Source organism: Ornithodoros turicata, chromosome 1 (assembly GCF_037126465.1).
Source record: "Ornithodoros turicata isolate Travis chromosome 1, ASM3712646v1, whole genome shotgun sequence".
Classification (NCBI taxonomy): domain Eukaryota; kingdom Metazoa; phylum Arthropoda; class Arachnida; order Ixodida; family Argasidae; genus Ornithodoros; species Ornithodoros turicata.
Genome location: NC_088201.1, coordinates 198,033,022 through 198,049,965, shown reverse-complemented (window position 1 = coordinate 198,049,965; position 16,944 = coordinate 198,033,022). Strand labels below are relative to the sequence as shown.

Below are 16,944 nucleotides of genomic sequence, written 5' to 3'. Positions count from 1 at the left end.
ACAGGGGTACTTACAGAGCTTTTCAGGTACTCGGGCTGCTCCTTCAGCAGCAACGGCAGAACGCAGGACACTAATTGCAAAGTAGTTTAGGTCCGCAAAGGGACATGAAATTAACGTATTAATTTTGAGACATTAGATTTTTTTTGCAACAAATGAAATGCTGAAATTCTTCAGAATGTCTGATTGCTTTAGGCAATGTGTGAAGTATCATTGTCAAGGAACCTCACTGCATACTTTGCCTATGCACTCTACAAGACGTTCCAGCTGACTGTACGCATATTTTTTTTTAAATAGAAACCCTACTTTATCCTGTGAAAACTGACATACGCCTATTTCAGCCATGTACACAAAAGTAGCAAAAATTAGACAACAACAACAACAACTTGACTTCAGGGTGATGGGTATGGAGTGGCCTACCCCATTGCTGCAGGTGAAGCGGGCATTGAAGTAGTGCGTCCCATTACAATGAGGATCGAAGTCCTGTTGCGTCCAAATAGGCGAAGAGAGCATTGAGGGCAGAGCGTTGGTGAGCTGGATGCGTCCAGGGGCCAAGCATTTTTGTCAGGTGAGGGAGAGGAGACGTGAGTCTAGCTCGTTCAGGGGGGCGGAGAGTACGGAGTGGAAAGGGTTGTAGTGTGGGCAATGGAGAAGAATATGCTCGAGATGTTCAACAGCACCGCAGTGGCTGCAGTGGAGAGAGTTAACTTGTCTCAAGCGGTAGCGCCACTGTGCTGTTAAGGCCACGTCGAGGCGCATTCGATGAACTAATGCGGCATCTTGACGAGAGGTATGTGCTGGTATGCGGAAAGCGAACGCTGGGTCACGGTCACTTGATACTCTTTCTGGTCAAAAAACTCCGGCGAAAGACTCCTTAGGGCGCGCCGCCGACGCATGGTGGCGCGCCAATAGTTCGGAAGGAAGACCTCGCGCCCGCCACTGTTCTTCAGTGCTGGTGTTTTTGCTCCGGATTTTTTATTACGGCCTTTTTCGGAGGGTTTTTTTTATCGGGGAATCTGAAATGGGGGATGTACGAACTTCACCAGACAAGTTTTCGTCCGATTTGGTAAAACTGAGCGCTATAACCGCGAATGCTGAGCCCGTGTCCAGCGCGCGGCTGCGATATGAGGTAAGAAGCAGCTGACATTACTTACGTTCTCCGCACGGAGGAGAGAGGGCGTGTATTATTTTACTGAGTGGTCGATGTCACTTTGCACATAGAATACGTTCGTTAGATTACGTTAAAGCATTCTGATTAAGCACTCTAGCCAGCTCATTGAGACGTGGAAGAGTGTCATGCAGTGCGCTGTAACACCAGTCCGTGTTTTACCGTCAGGATTTCAGAACCGTTGTAGAACCCGTGGGGCCTTTTGAAGGTCCTCAGCTATGTTAATTTGATTTCAACATTATTCACTGCGCCTGTCGTTACCATATTTGCCACGCCCGTTTGAGGTATCATTTTAATTAACTTTCTCGGGTATCTCAACGCAGACGCCAGCCCTTTGCTGCATCATTGGGGTTGGCCCTGAGAGGGGCCGTTTTGTGGAGTGCAAGAGACAGATGCACTGCTCGTGCGCTGTATCTCCGGGATGGTTTCATTTCTTTCCACCACCAGCAGGGATAGGTCTTCGTGTTGCCTCATTTCACTTCTTATTTTTCTCCCTTGAGAGGAAATGTAGTCGGCATCGTACAAAAAAAGTGCAACACTTCAGGCGTTTTCTGGACGTAGTGCTCCTTGCAGCCAACTGTTGCTGTCGCCAATTCTTCATTGATGAGGGTTGCTTCAATAATTTCCCCGTAAGCGGTGCACCTGACGCTGTTGTTTGTACAGTCCCTGAAGTGTGACTCTACCAGCTTCAGCAGTTTCATTAGCTGTCGTGATGGTCTCTTCAAGCCACCATGGGTCCTAATCGAGATGAGATCTGTCGTGATCGGCTGACTTGTTGCGCATTCCAGGGTGTCCGCACAGGAAGCACAGTCCCCTCCACGAAGCTTGTGAACAATATAACCACCAAGGTATTCCAAAATAGCATCATTGGTGGTCACACTGGTTGCCTGGTGAAGTTGGATGTCACATATGTAGTAGCTGGGTCGAGCAGGATACTGTCCAGTTTCTCGATAAGGCGTTCTACCTGTGACAGTAACATGGTGTCAGTTTGCAGAGGGAAACTTTCCATCATGTAAAACATCACACAGGGATTTGCTTACATGGTTAATCGGAGGCGACTTCTTTCCGAAAAGGCTCTGAAGTGTTAACAGCAGCTGCGGACCTTGCGACTGGACATTGGTTCTTTCAGGTGGCTTCACCAGGTTGTTTACGGACAGCATGCGGTATATCTATAAAAACTGAACCGCTGTTGGTCGTCCTCCATCACCACCAATATGCCTGACGATGCCGAAGAATTTCTGGAAGATGGGATTAGTTGACTCCTTGTAAGAAAACGTTATCTGTCGCAGCAGGTACATTGGTAGATATTTACCTCCAGTGGATCCTGACCGAGCTTTCCGGTGAGAACATACTTGTACCCCAAAGCTCATAGGTTTTCAACGAGTGCAACAGTGCTGCGTAGAGTCACCCTTAAAGCAGAACAAGTCTGTTTGCTTAGAAAGCATGCCTGCTGCTGAGTCAGTGTCTTCCTAAATGCACACCGTTCCTCCAGCCATGCAATGCTCTCTTTTATGACCTGAAACATCTTAAGTTTTAGAAACATATGAACGATTATTAGGATGTGAAGACCTACATTTAGTTGTCCTGGCCCAGCGTTCGCCACGTCATCTGGCCGCTGAAGGTTAATGCTGTCGAAGAGTGCATTCAGCCTTCGAGTGAAAGAAACTGTTCCTTCGCAGCCATGCAGCTTTTTTGCTTTCTTCTCGTGTGCTATAAAACTCTATGGATGTCGCCACGGATTCACTGAACAGCTGAAAAATTTTGAGATGATCATCGTGCTGCTGCATCAACGCTAGCACAAGAATACCAAAATATGGACGGAGGCTCACCTGCACTGCGAGCTTTACGTTCATCTTTTGAAATGCATTTGGGTAGATGTGTGCCTTTGTGAGCTCGCAAACCACAGCGTCACAGCTCGCAAACCACCCTGTTGTTCTTCGTACTCAAGAAGAGCTTGGTAATGGCGATGGTAGACTTCTTTACCACCAGGAAGCTACAGCATTAAACGTAATAATTTTTGAACATGTTACACACACTAAGCGATCAACCAACTTACAATGAATTTTCCTACTTTCTGGAGGTTGTTCCGGATGCATTTAAAAATGTGTGGAACATCTATGATGCAAGTGACTTTCATTACTGGAACAGTAGAGTGCTCAAAGTACGTGACTGGGTTTCCTTCAGCTGATACGCGTATACCTGGAAATATATGGTTCTCGATGAATGTGTCAAGCTACGCTATAGTCTCCTCTGCTGGAAATACTAACTCTAAGGGAGGTGGAGATGCATACAAAGAGCTAGTGCATACCTAGAGCCCTCAGTCCAGCATGGTTTTTTGTGGAGTTGTCGCATGTAATGGCTTGCACAAGAACTGTCGCATTGGCGGGGTGTACGATGCACTGAAGGATGAGCTTTGCCAGGACAGAGCCGGGTGCTGCTCCTTCTGTACAGAACGTTCCTGTTGTTTGGGACCACCCTGCAAGGAATGGCCGTAACAGGAAAACGAGCACATGGTTTCCGTCTTTTACTTCGTCCTGTGGCAGTGTGTGATCACCATGGTCCACCTTTCCGAGAACGACCATGTCTGCCTTTCCGTACGCTCATGTCGTCAAACATGAGCACCCTTGTAAATGATCAGTACACTTGTTGGTTGTTGTGTGACCACACAGACAAATACTTGCCACGGCGCTCTCTTTCTGGCACCTCCTTCTGTTTATTCTTCAGAAGAGTGAAGGGGTCAGGATTAAATCCAAAGTTTGCGTCGAGGCTTGAGATGTAGGACTGAAGCGTTCGAGGGTCTGGCAGAGGCAGGTATTCGTTCTCCACAAGGAATGTGTATGCTGCAGTGGACTTAATTTTCAGAAGAAGGGAGTCGTAAATCCATTCCATGCTGTACCTGAAACAAATACAAATGCTTCATTCTACGGTGTCTGAAAAGGATGTAAACGTGGTGACGTTGGAAGGGTTCTGGCACCTTTTTGAACAGCTGTTTGGCTTTGGAACATACCTCATTCCTTTTGCAGACTTCGCGGCTGCCTTTTTCAGCCACTGGTCGAAGATGATCCTCTGGCGCTGAGGTAGCTTCTCCTGCTCTGATTGTTTCCCACGGGCCACGTGTGATGTGCGGCACTCAACGACCTTGTGTGCAAGTCTTCGCAGCAGGCCACGGAGTGCACGTTGTGCTTGCCAAAGTTTCGCTTTCACTCTTTGCAGTCCTCTCTTTGAACAGCCAGCACCTTCTTCTGTCTGGCACAACTTGTCACGTCTACGCGCTGCTTCGCCGTCTTCTTCTTCCACGTCTAGGAAAGGATCCGCGTTTTCCTTGGAATGGAGCCTCAGTATTTTATGCGTCGGTCCACATACTGGGTGCCCGCCCTCCACGGGGGACGCACACAGGGCTTGCTTGCGTTTCGTCGCGGTATTGCTGGGTCCGGACTGGGTAGTTGGCACACGAGTCTTGCGCACACGGCTTTGTGGCTTCGGTGTCGTCAAGTAGACAGACAGTTCGGGAAGATGCGCAGCACCGCCTCGGCACGAAGCTTCGGCACAATCCTGTCCTACGACAGAACCTCCTGGTTGATGACGAAGTTGTCAGTCCTCACGAGGTCGGATGGGTCGAAGTGCAGGGCGCAGACTCTGGTGCTTGGCGAGTCAAAGTTGAACCTTTCCGTTTCCACACGCGGAATGGCTCGTTTCCACCGCTCTCTTTCGACAGGGTCAGACGGGAAACGAAAGAGAGATGCCTTAATCGTGCACATCGGTTTTCCAACGTCACAAGCAGTTGCACAGCACGTCGTGGGCATGCTGGTACCGCGTCAAGCGAACAAATTGCTAAAAGCGGACTGTCGATGCAAGCGGATTGATATCCAGGGCCCCGGCTGAAAGCATGTGACATTACAGGAGTGTACGACACCGCGATGGGCGGGAACTAATTGGAGAGCGAGTTTATGTTCTACTTCGTAGACAAGTTTGTAAGCGGTTAACACATCCAGAACCAACGGTGCGGGGGAGTCTCGTATGCCAGAATTTTCAATTGCTTGCAACGCAGACGCTGAGTCAGTAAAGACCACTCAATGCCGGGGGGGGGGGGGGGGATGGAACGATGTGCTGCGAAAAGAAAAGTATGGCGTAGAGTTCCGTAGCTGTGGATGAACTACAGTGCCAAAGGCGACGTTCTTGAACTACCGACTTGAACTGCGGACTTGCCATTTCGAGATGCGCCATCTCGAAATGTATCTACCTCTACCGCCATGTAAGCGGCGGTAGAGGTGGATAACTTCGCGTCTACGAGAGCATAAAAATGGGCTCGAAGGACTTGAGGGGGAATGTGAGCTCTTCGGACCTGGAGGTCAGGAAGACGTGCGAATGGTGGGTGGTACAGGCAGAGACCAGGGGGCGTTCGGCGGTGTGACAGCCCTAGGTGTGAAGCCGGTGAGAGCCCTGCGTGTCCTCTGCGCCACGCGATGGAAATCACTTTCCGGACGGTATCGAATTTTCCTGAGGAGTGGGTGGCGGGGAACGTGCGCACGCAAACGTAGGAAGTGTCGAGCCGTTTCCCGCTCACGGAGGACCTGGACCGGGAGTTCTCCAGCTTCCGCTGAATGTCATGCCGTTCCACGCAAGGTAGCATTCTCCGTGTATGCCGATGACGTTGCCCTTTGGACTGCAAGTGACGACCAGTCATTCAGCGCCGTTTACAACCAGCCTTAAACAGCGTTCACCTCTACGTTACGCGATTTGGAATGGACCTTTCGCCCGAAAAGTGCGTAATTTCCCTCTTTGGATTGGTGCACGGCAGCTCTCGCTTCAGCTCTCGCATCGCTTCCTTGGTGTGGCATCTTGTTAAGCACATCACATTAAGCACCTTGAAACCAACGTGCAGCGATGGCTTCCTGCCATTCAACATCTTTCTGGCTTTGGCTGGGACTGTGATCAACGCTCCCTCTTAGCTGTTCACGCGGCTTTGGTGAGGGTGACTGTGCTTTACAGCCTTCCACTCTTGCATAGGGTTTCTACAACATCGTTAAATACCCTTCGAACCCTGTACGCCCGAAGCCTTCGCCACTGCCTTGGCGTTCCAAAAATTAGACTGTCGGAGCGGCCTTTAATGAATTAAAGTAATTAACTGTATAAATTAACAAAATTTTGTGCCTGGTGTAAAATACAAGGGTAAAGAGTGGAGTCGGGCAATGTGTACTCTGTCACATTGCAACTTCCAACGACCATCCGTAACATGATAAAAATTAGCGAAATAATGGATATGTGACCGACTTTAGCATGATTTTGGTTGTGCTAGGGAAGGTCACGGGAAGTCTCAATGTTATCGAAAACATATCATATGGCTTGTTCTGCTTGCTGTTAACAGATTCTTCATCCAGCTCTGGTTCGCATAAATTTGGTGCCCTGTGTGTTTCATTTCTTTCATTTTTTTTTCTTACATGCCATCAGCACAAAGCTTGCGTGCACGCAAGCTTTGTGCTGATGGCATGTATAGTTTTCCTAGGGATAAGTGGAGAAATCGCAAACCGGGAAAACTTGAAGTGAATATTTGGTAAAGCAATTGCAGCCAGGTTTCCTCGACTAATCCGTGCAAAATGTGTAACATATATGCTTGTGTTTTTTGAGTCTGTGACTTAACATCATTTTTCAATGTAACACCGCATGCTCACAGGATTATCGCGCAAATACAAGCAGGTTTCAGAAGTCGGACTTTGATTGCTGAAGAACCGCCAGGTAGGGTGAAGTCACCTGTGCGTGGCAGAGCAGTCTGTGTCGAGCGCATCGCGCTGCTAAACGAGCACAATCTTGAAAATAATGTCGTAGGTGACCAGCATAAATATGACTCATTAGCTTAGTGCTCACGTGTTTTTTTTTTTTTTTTTTTGATACAACGTTCAGTATGACTGCCGACACAGTCGTGTTAGTTAGGAAGAACGTGTTTTCGAGTGGAAGACGCAGTTCATTTCGCATCGTATAACAAAATCTAAGCTAATATTTGTATGCGTGTGTAGAATAGGGGCAAGGTCTGTCTGCCCATCCCATTGACACACATACATTTCTCCTCCTGTAACAGGTGAAGAAATTGCAATACGGTTCTAAATTTTCAATGGCAGGTACATGCTGATATGTGGATGTCGTTGCAACAAAAATACACGGGGGATTGCACTACATTGATTGGGGGATTGATTACAAAGGGGATTGCATTACATGCATGGGTTGCTTGTTGCATACAGAGGTTCAATTACCTTGTATGGATCCTTAACTTAAAAATCCGAGACCGGGGTGCAAAAAACGACAAGATTGTCTGTGTTATGGATCTAAGTTAAGGATCTATACCACCAGCTCGCTTGCTACCTCTCTATCCTCGCGGTACTGTGTATATATTTTTGTCTAAACATGCCCGATCATCGTGATCATTTTGTGACCTTAGTACCAATAAAGTATCCTTGATCCAAGACAATTTATCTCCTTTTCTTATATTTTGTCTATATATTTTGTGTCTTATATATTTATCTGTCTCTCTTCCTTTCTACTTTCTACTTATTCTACTCCTTTCTACTTCCTTCCTTCCTTTCTCTGCATATCAATATTCTTTGGTCATGGACACCACTTTTTGTAATGAGTTGGAAGGAGAAGTGGTCACGAGGAGGGTATTTCGAGGATGTCGGGATCCGGGGCTCAGGAGCAATGGCAATCAGCATGCCGAAAATCATGAGATCGAAGTATATCAGAAATCTGGAAAGTCGGAAGACAGAACTATCGAAAAACCGAAGAAAGAGGAGACCTAAGATACGAAAAGCATTAAAAATTACAATTACTACATAAAGTATACTTTCACTAAGTCGATGTTATCTGTGAATTGCTGTAGCAAATGAATCATAAAAAAGAAAAAAAAGAACAGAAATCACCGAACCCGCGGTGTTGGATATACGCATATCAGCTCAATTAACTGCAAATAAAATTTTGAACACCTCTCAAAGAAATTCAAGAAAAATCTTGGGGGTGACACATGATTCACATTCACCACCTGCACCCTACACTTATGTCTGTTTTCCCACGGTGGTGGGTCCTCGGAAAAACCCGTTCATGTCTTTGGAAGACCTGCTTTGTACATGAGCTATGCATTCTATGAAAAAAAAAAGAATACCTTTACTCCTTTTGGGGACTAAACGCGTTACTACAAAAAATAGTCCCTTTCGGGAGTAAATACACGGGCGTAAATGAATGTCACAGAGTGGAGACTGCATTTCCCGCACTGTCGTAAGAGTCCCAAGTACATAATTCGTGTGCATGCATGTACTTTGAAGCACACCGTCAAGCGTGATATATCGGGTGATATAAAATCTTGCTACATACATATGCCACAGTTAGCGGAGAAAGATGCGCTAACTGCTTCTTACTCTGTGTAGCTGGAAAATTGCTACGTTGTCCGAGTCATACAGCCTTATGCAGCTCCGATTGACCAAGGGCACATATTTACGTAGACTGTTGCATTTAGGAGACAATGCGCGAAGTTTAGTGACAACTTGCAGTCCTGGGGAGTAAATGTCGGGACTAAATGCCGGATTAGGGGACTAAAATGGGGAGTAATCGCAGGCTAGGGGAGTAGAAGCTGCAATTACTCCCCGTTTTACTCGTTTTTTTTTCTAAGAGTGTGGTGATTTTGCGCAGATATAGGACAGCGTTACTTTTCTCATCCTCATTGTTTAGTTTCGAAAGCGATTGCCCTGTCTACCGGGATCTCAAACACGCGGAGCCACCCAATTAGAACGAAGCTACACTCTCGAAAAATTAGAAGTGCAGATTTTCAGGCATGGTTTTGAGCCTGGCCCGCCGTATACTGCTGCTGCGCTGTCCTTGTTAGATAGAATGCACGGGATGCGAGCAGTTCTTGTGGCTCTTGAATTTCCCAAATTACGGGAACGTCAACCTGGTATTCGAGTGCGGTATACTACACTAGCACACCGTAGCTAATGCGAGGATTGAGTCGATCTTCTGTTAATCCTAATTCTTACACTAAATCAAATAGTGACATTAAAACTCGGCTTTTGAAAGAACTCAACATAAAAGAAAAGCAAACTGTCAGTTCGAAAGAGAGATAATCGAAGTGGCTCTTCCAGTTATATTGCTGAAGCTTCTATTTGTCTGATGGATAAGAAACTTGAAGTTTTATTCAAATTATGGGAATTTTTTTCACTTGTGTCATCCCTTATAACCGCCGTGGTTTTGACAGCAGGGAAACATCACCACTAGGTGTACAGTTCCGTCTTTTCAGGTCTTGTCAAAACCCCAATCCCGACGTTCAACCTTCCTTTTCTCTTTTTCCAGAAATAAACAAGTTGATAGTAGAGCGGTGTGCTGTCCTTGTCTGCCATAGCTCCGTACTGTAAGATGTCATACCAACTAGCCCACTCTACATTGCTAATCTGTTTTATACTTGTAAAGTGTTGGACAAAAGTTTACGAAACACGCTCAGGCGCACTCCTTCCTCCGGGTGACAAACTGGCAGCGAATGGCATCGTACGGATTTGCATACAGGCGACTGTGCTACCTATACGCACATGTCCAAGGCCGTATGGTCCAATTCGCTTTCACTCTGAGGAAGGAATGCGCCGAAGCATGTTCTCTAACATTTGTCCAGCACTGTACTCGTTGTTTTGACATGGTGAGATAGAAATGCGCCTGTGCACATGACTGTGTGGGGTTTCCTATCATTATAGTTTAGTCGAAAGCAGCTCTTTCTCTCCATTGTCCCGTCTGTATGCTCTTATTCCCTTTCGCAGCTATGTACCAACTGGCCCAACTTTCTGCACTTCTCATTAAAAACAACATAGCGAACCCGAAGCCATAACCCACTTTGAATATGCCAGCTAGCTCTTTCTCCTTGATTTTCTACTTATTTTTCCAACTGTGAGCAAAGGCAACAATACAGTAAGTAAATGAATAATTTTGAGTGCTCATGAACATTCTCCAAAACCTCTGCAAATGTTGAATAATTTGTCATACTTTTAGCGATCTATTTGAAAGGCAGCCCATTTAATTCAGTTAGCCTAGTAAACCCATTATTTTTTTATATATTTCAGTAATGAATTGTGCACATTATCGGGCTCCACAATAACTGTGTCGGTCCTGTTTCTCTGTACATTGTTATGTATGATATACCAATGTTTTATTGTAACTACAGTCATTTCTTTTCCTTGTGGCCCTCCATGATGTGGTCTAAAGCCAACGTGTCCTGTGGCTACAATTGCGTTCTTAGACCCAAATATGCTGCCTCAAAGAGTTTTGTCCTCAATGCCTCACAAAAGAACTACCTTTACATTAAACAGAGGAAGAAGGAAAATGGAGCCGTCCAGTGCATTCTCCACGTCACTTTTGTGGAGAAACGGTAGAACAAACATAGTACAGGTCTCTTGCAACAACCTCAACACTTTCTGCTTCATATTTTCAGTGCGAATGAATAACAGGTGTTATTGTTTGTTCCACATACAGTCCACCTCAGCAATATGTTCTGTGATGCATACTTTGACCAAAAAAGTGGAAGAACATGGCTCCTTCAACTCTAAAGATTACTGCCATCAAAAATACAGTGCTTAACGAAATGTATGGCATATGGAACTGCAATGATTGCTTTCTGTCAGCACTGTTGTAGCCCTTGTGCTTGACTTATGGTTAGTTCAGTGATCTTCTATCACAATCAGGGTTTGTTCTATCCGCAGGACGCTAGTCATTGTGGCACACATATCGTGGCCCTGAAAAGGGCCGCTTGTTTACTTCGTCCAGGTCTGCTGTTCCTTCTCCAGTGCACCATGAAGCTACTAAATAATTCCTTAGTATGTCCACAGTCCATCTTCTATTGTCCATAGTTCCCTACGGGAGCGCGCTGTTGACATAAGACAATCCGGGGTGGGGCATCGTCACGCAGCTGGAGCATGTGGGATGCCGTGGACAGCATTCTGGTGGGTCAGCTCTGTTTGAAGAACTTGAACTGAAAGTGAAACACAATTGTGAGTAGTGTGAAAATACTGAGAAGAAATAATTATAAGAAATAATAATAATGAGTGTCAGTAACAAATCCGTCACCTCAGCAAGAGAACAATTGTGTGCCTGCTTTGGTAGGCCTAGTGAGGACTAGCATAAGCAGGGGTATGCAGATTCTCCAATAGAATCTCAATACTTCTTTCTCTATCCCATACCCAATTCTTGTACGGCATCTAACAATCCAGGTTTCAGGTCAGCTACAGGGGTTCCACCTGGAAACAACACAAACAAATGTATTTAGGCAACAAAAAGCTTCAAGTTTGCAGCTTTTGACTTGCTGGATAGCATTTCACTCTCCGTAATCATCATTTGCAAACCTTAAATTTTAGCAGTGTCATTTATAAAATCCTGAAAATTAAACCATCTGATCACTCACTGTGGCATTTCTAAGCTATCAAAGGCCATATGAGGAAATAAAAATGTTGTTTGGCTGTTCAAATCGGGTCGGAGCTTAAAGCCTGACCGGTATCCTCCGACACCGCTGCTTCATTGCGGGTTTCTGAGCCTTAAATTCTTACTGTATCACATGTTACATTACTCACTGTGGCTTTTATAAGCCATCGAACGCTATATAAGGGCAGGAAAGCTGTGTTCTGTTGTTGATATTGTATCAGAGCTTAAAACCTGAGGGGTATCATTCGTACCTGCTGCTTGACAGCAGGGTTTTGACCCTAAATTCTAACTGTATCACATGTTAAATAACTCGTTGAGGCTTGTATAAAATATCCAAAAGCTGCACGAGAACAGGAAAACGTCGTTGGGTTGTTGTAATTTGGTCGGCGCTTCAAACCTGAGGGGTATCATTTGTAACTGCTGCGTCACTGCAGGGATTTGAGCCCTAAATTCTAACTGTATCACACGTTAAATCACTCACCGAGGCTTGTATAAGCTATAGAAAGCCGCACGAGGACAGGAAAACGTCGTTCGGTTGTTGTGATTTTATCGGCGCTTAAAACCTGAGGGGTATCATTCGTAACTGCTGCTTGACTGCACGGTTTTGAGCCCTGAATTCTAACTGTATCACACGTTAAATCACTCACTGAGGCTTGTGTAAGCTATAGAAAGCCGCATGAGAACAGGAAGACGTCATTCGGTTGTCGTAACTTGGTCGGCGCTTAAAACCTGAGGGGTATCGTTCGTAACTGCTGCTTCACTGGAGGGATTTGAGCCATAAATTATAACTGTATCACACGTTAAATCACTCACTGAGGCTTGTGTAAGCTATAGAAAGCCGCACGAGAACAGGAAGACGTCGTTCGGTTGTTGTAACTTGGTCGGCGCTTAAAACCTGAGGGGTATCATTCGTAACTGCTGCTTCACTGGATGGATTTGAGCCATAAATTCTAACTGTATCACACGTTAAATCACTCACTGAGGCTTGTGTAAGCTAGCCGCACGAGAACAGGAAGACGTCGCTCGGTTGTTGTAACTTGGTCGGCGCTTAAAACCTGAGGGGTATCATTCGTAACTGCTGCTTCACTGGATGGATTTGAGCCATAAATTCTAACTGTATCACACGTTAAATCACTCACTGAGGCTTGTGTAAGCTAGCCGCACGAGAACAGGAAGACGTCGCTCGGTTGTTGTAACTTGGTCGGCGCTTAAAACCTGAGGGGTATCATTCGTAACTGCTGCTTCACTGGATGGATTTGAGCCATAAATTCTAACTGTATCACACGTTAAATCACTCACTGAGGCTTGTGTAAGCTATAGAAAGCCGCACGAGAACAGGCAGACGTCGTTCGGTTGTTGTAACTTGGTCGGCGCTTAAAACCTGAGGGGTATCATTCGTAACTGCTGCTTCACTGGATGGATTTGAGCCATAAATTCTAACTGTATCACACGTTAAATCACTCACTGAGGCTTGTGTAAGCTAGCCGCACGAGAACAGGAAGACGTCGCTCGGTTGTTGTAACTTGGTCGGCGCTTAAAACCTGAGGGGTATCATTCGTAACTGCTGCTTCACTGGATGGATTTGAGCCATAAATTCTAACTGTATCACACGTTAAATCACTCACTGAGGCTTGTGTAAGCTAGCCGCACGAGAACAGGAAGACGTCGCTCGGTTGTTGTAACTTGGTCGGCGCTTAAAACCTGAGGGGTATCATTCGTAACTGCTGCTTCACTGGATGGATTTGAGCCATAAATTCTAACTGTATCACACGTTAAATCACTCACTGAGGCTTGTGTAAGCTATAGAAAGCCGCACGAGAACAGGCAGACGTCGTTCGGTTGTTGTAACTTGGTCGGCGCTTAAAACCTGAGGGGTATCATTCGTAACTGCTGCTTCACTGGAGGGATTTGAGCCATAAATTCTAACTGTATCAAACGTTAAATCACTCACTGAGGCTTGTGTAAGCTAGCCGCACGAGAACAGGAAGACGTCGCTCGGTTGTTGTAACTTGGTCGGCGCTTAAAACCTGAGGGGTATCATTCGTAACTGCTGCTTCACTGGATGGATTTGAGCCATAAATTCTAACTGTATCACACGTTAAATCACTCACTGAGGCTTGTGTAAGCTATAGAAAGCCGCACGAGAACAGGCAGACGTCGTTCGGTTGTTGTAACTTGGTCGGCGCTTAAAACCTGAGGGGTATCATTCGTAACTGCTGCTTCACTGGAGGGATTTGAGCCATAAATTCTAACTGTATCAAACGTTAAATCACTCACTGAGGCTTGTGTAAGCTAGCCGCACGAGAACAGGAAGACGTCGCTCGGTTGTTGTAACTTGGTCGGCGCTTAAAACCTGAGGGGTATCATTCGTAACTGCTGCTTCACTGGAGGGATTTGAGCCATAAATTCTAACTGTATCAAACGTTAAATCACTCACTGAGGCTTGTGTAAGCTAGCCGCACGAGAACAGGCAGACGTCGTTCGGTTGTTGTAACTTGGTCGGCGCTTAAAACCTGAGGGGTATCATTCGTAACTGCTGCTTCACTGGAGGGATTTGAGCCATAAATTCTAACTGTACACTGTCAGGCAAAATGGTGCTAAAAAGGGATAAACGGGGTGCCAAGGAGGGTCTTGTCACGTCATTTAGACCATAAGGGCTATATGTATACCTTTCAAATGGTATAAATAAGTGTCTTGTTGCAACGATATACCTTGCGCGCTGTCAGTAGGTATAAAAGCAGTGTTATGTTCCACGTTTATACCTTCAGGGTTATTTTTTATACCTCTGCATTCCGCGAGACCTCGTTGGAAACCTGCTCCGCCAGGGAAGGTATACTGCATTATAATGGTTTAACTTGTTTGTGGTTGCTTAAGATGGCCGCTTGCGCTGTTTTGCTGTAGCTTTGCGTCGATAAAACACAAGAATACTGTGATTTAGTGATGTGCTTCAGTAATGCCATGTGGCGGATGCAAGTTATAAGTGGAATATATCATGCGTCTTCGTGCATTAGCGGCTATATTCACAAATTTAGTTGACTTGCCATCTGCGCCGTTTTAATACAAAATGCGGCAGTGTTGTCGTAGAAGTGTTGTTGTGAACTACGATGTCCAAACACTATGAGTTGTTGTTGGAATTTTCCTGCATAAAAGGAGATATTTATTTCCAGTGCACTATAAAACGTATGTCCTTTAAACGAATGAAATTCACATTTTAGCGGCCGTTGTGCTTAGGAGGGTGGACGTGTCGGAACAGCATGTTGGTGTTCGAATTCATTGTTATTCCTGTATTCATACGAGCGTCGTCTTCTGCAATGTGAAGCTGGATAGTTCAATTTTTCCGGCTCCTCTTAGATGACACAGCATTAATAACGCTAGAAATGTCACGAAGAAACATATGTATCGCTTTGAATTAGCATTCGGGACATTCCCTCTTTAAGCGTAACTACGATTTATTTTCGCAGTGTTTATTTGCGGCGCAGATTTTTCACGGGTGCTTTTTCACAGTGCATTTTTGAATGTTTCGGCGTAAACCCCTTCGCAGTTTCACAGACACAGAATAAATGTTCTGAGTGCATTTGTTGACTTTGCACAGTATGCGTGGGATGTGTAGAATGATAGAGAAAATAATACTATAAGTAATTTACAGCCTTCAAAAAACTTCAGGCTTCCATACATGTTCGTACTGCAAATTTCTACTGCTGGAACATGATTTTACGACACGCATAAAATTGTCATCAGACAGTCAAACTTTACGGATAGCAACAAAAGACAAAAATCAGGAATCATTCCAAATCGCAAAATTGCACTAACAACCACTGGTCAGCATTGTTTCCCAAAACTCAAGGTCTTCCCATGCAAGACAGACAGGCATATACACTTAACCGGTTTTCGAACTCAACCTCCATAGCTACCTGACCCAAATACGCTGAGCGCTTGGAACATTCTTCGACCATTTCCTCTTTTGTTCCACGTCTTGCTTTTCCCCGTCCCACTAGTCTTTATTCTCAAGAAGGGCTCTGGGCGAAAGCTTGTATCATAGGAAATAATAAATAGATGTTTCATCTCTTCCTGTTTTTAACATTTCGAAGCTATACTCTGTTCCCATTGAGTGTCAGTCATATGCGAGATGCTGCACGATACGATACACGGTACCCGACACATAAAAATAGCGAGTTTAAGTACATTGGATGAACTCTACGAAAATGACACGACAAAGGAAGTTGTCAAATGCAAGCCTAGCAATGTGATTCCCCTTCGCTTCGAAGAAACTGGCCAAAAGGCTTATCATTATTGGCAAGCGCCTTCGGAACCGCTATCGTGACATCATTTGCGAATGACATTCTGTTTCTTCGTGTAGCTCACACAAAGAGACAAACGAATTACATTCGGTTTGTCGTGTGACAGGGGTATTAGTTTCACGCACGCAACTGTGCATTTTATAGACAGATAACATCTATTTACAGTGGTTTATTTTCGCGTCATACTTCCGGCCACTCGTATACAATTGTTCACCACAGAAACGCCAACGGCGGATAATTACTCGCAACCTACACTGGCCTACCGTAACCTAACCTAGCAAAAACTTACCTGGCCTAACCTAACTTGCCGTTGAGATAACAAAGGATGCACGATTCTGAGCAAAGTCACTGGTCACGAGTACGTTAACGTTACAAACATATCGTTAAACGCGTTTGTCCATCTGAAGGATAAACAGCGTGGGTGACAAAATTTTATGGCACGTAAAATTAATACGAAATTAGCACGAAAAATAAAAGTAAGAAAGAGAAAAAGTGCGCATTTACGTATCCAGGAATTTGCAGTTCGCGTGTAGGAAAGCACTCGTGAATTTCATGTTACATTTCTCCTTTCGCTTTTATGTGCAACACTATTTCATATGATGCTGCTTTCGTTTAATACTATCCATATTACCTTTCCGTTAACGTAAAATATTATTGTTGCAATAGCAGAGCCTTCTCTGTACTTGTACACATCATCTTAATCTAAAATCAAACTTATAAAATCAACCTGAATTATCCTCGGCTTTGATATATTTCTCTTATGGGGAATCTCCCTACTCGTTACCGTGCGGCATTTGTTGTTATGAACTGAGGGTGGTGACGATGGAATTGTTTGCTGTGGTCGGCTGCAAGAAATACTAGCCTATCTATGACTGTTTTTTTTTTTCATTTTTGGATAACCGAAATGACAGCAACCCCAGAGGTGTCTATGGAATAATGCAAGAAATAAATAATGGGCAGTATTTTTTTTTAATTACCGCACTTGTTGCCGTGAATCACCTTATTCCATCGTCATTAATGTAGCTGTTGTCAATTAAGGGGACAATG

At 45.0% G+C, this 16,944-nt stretch overlaps 1 protein-coding gene across 1 annotated transcript; it reads right to left on the bottom strand.

Annotated features, from left to right (window-relative positions):
- Nucleotides 1-727: 727 nt before the first annotated feature.
- LOC135393222 (uncharacterized) lies at nt 728-11,767 on the bottom strand. Its single transcript, XM_064623713.1, has 10 exons — nt 11,749-11,767; nt 11,362-11,418; nt 4,173-4,737; nt 3,474-4,061; nt 3,222-3,364; nt 2,995-3,158; nt 2,739-2,916; nt 2,478-2,681; nt 2,206-2,403; nt 728-2,129 (listed from the first exon to the last, which is right to left on the bottom strand). The coding sequence occupies exons 1-4, from the start codon at nt 11,765-11,767 to the stop codon at nt 3,800-3,802; spliced, it is 903 nt and encodes a 300-aa protein (XP_064479783.1). The 3' UTR covers nt 728-2,129; nt 2,206-2,403; nt 2,478-2,681; nt 2,739-2,916; nt 2,995-3,158; nt 3,222-3,364; nt 3,474-3,799.
- Nucleotides 11,768-16,944: the final 5,177 nt, after the last annotated feature.

Coding starts and splice junctions, on each gene's coding strand:
- LOC135393222 (XM_064623713.1), bottom strand. Junction 4,738..11,361: donor AGATGCCGTACAAGAATTGG/GTATGGGATAGA, acceptor GTCATCAACCAG/GAGGTTCTGTCGTAGGACAG. Junction 4,062..4,172: donor AAGTCTGCAAAAGGAATGAG/GTATGTTCCAAA, acceptor TATTTGTTTCAG/GTACAGCATGGAATGGATTT.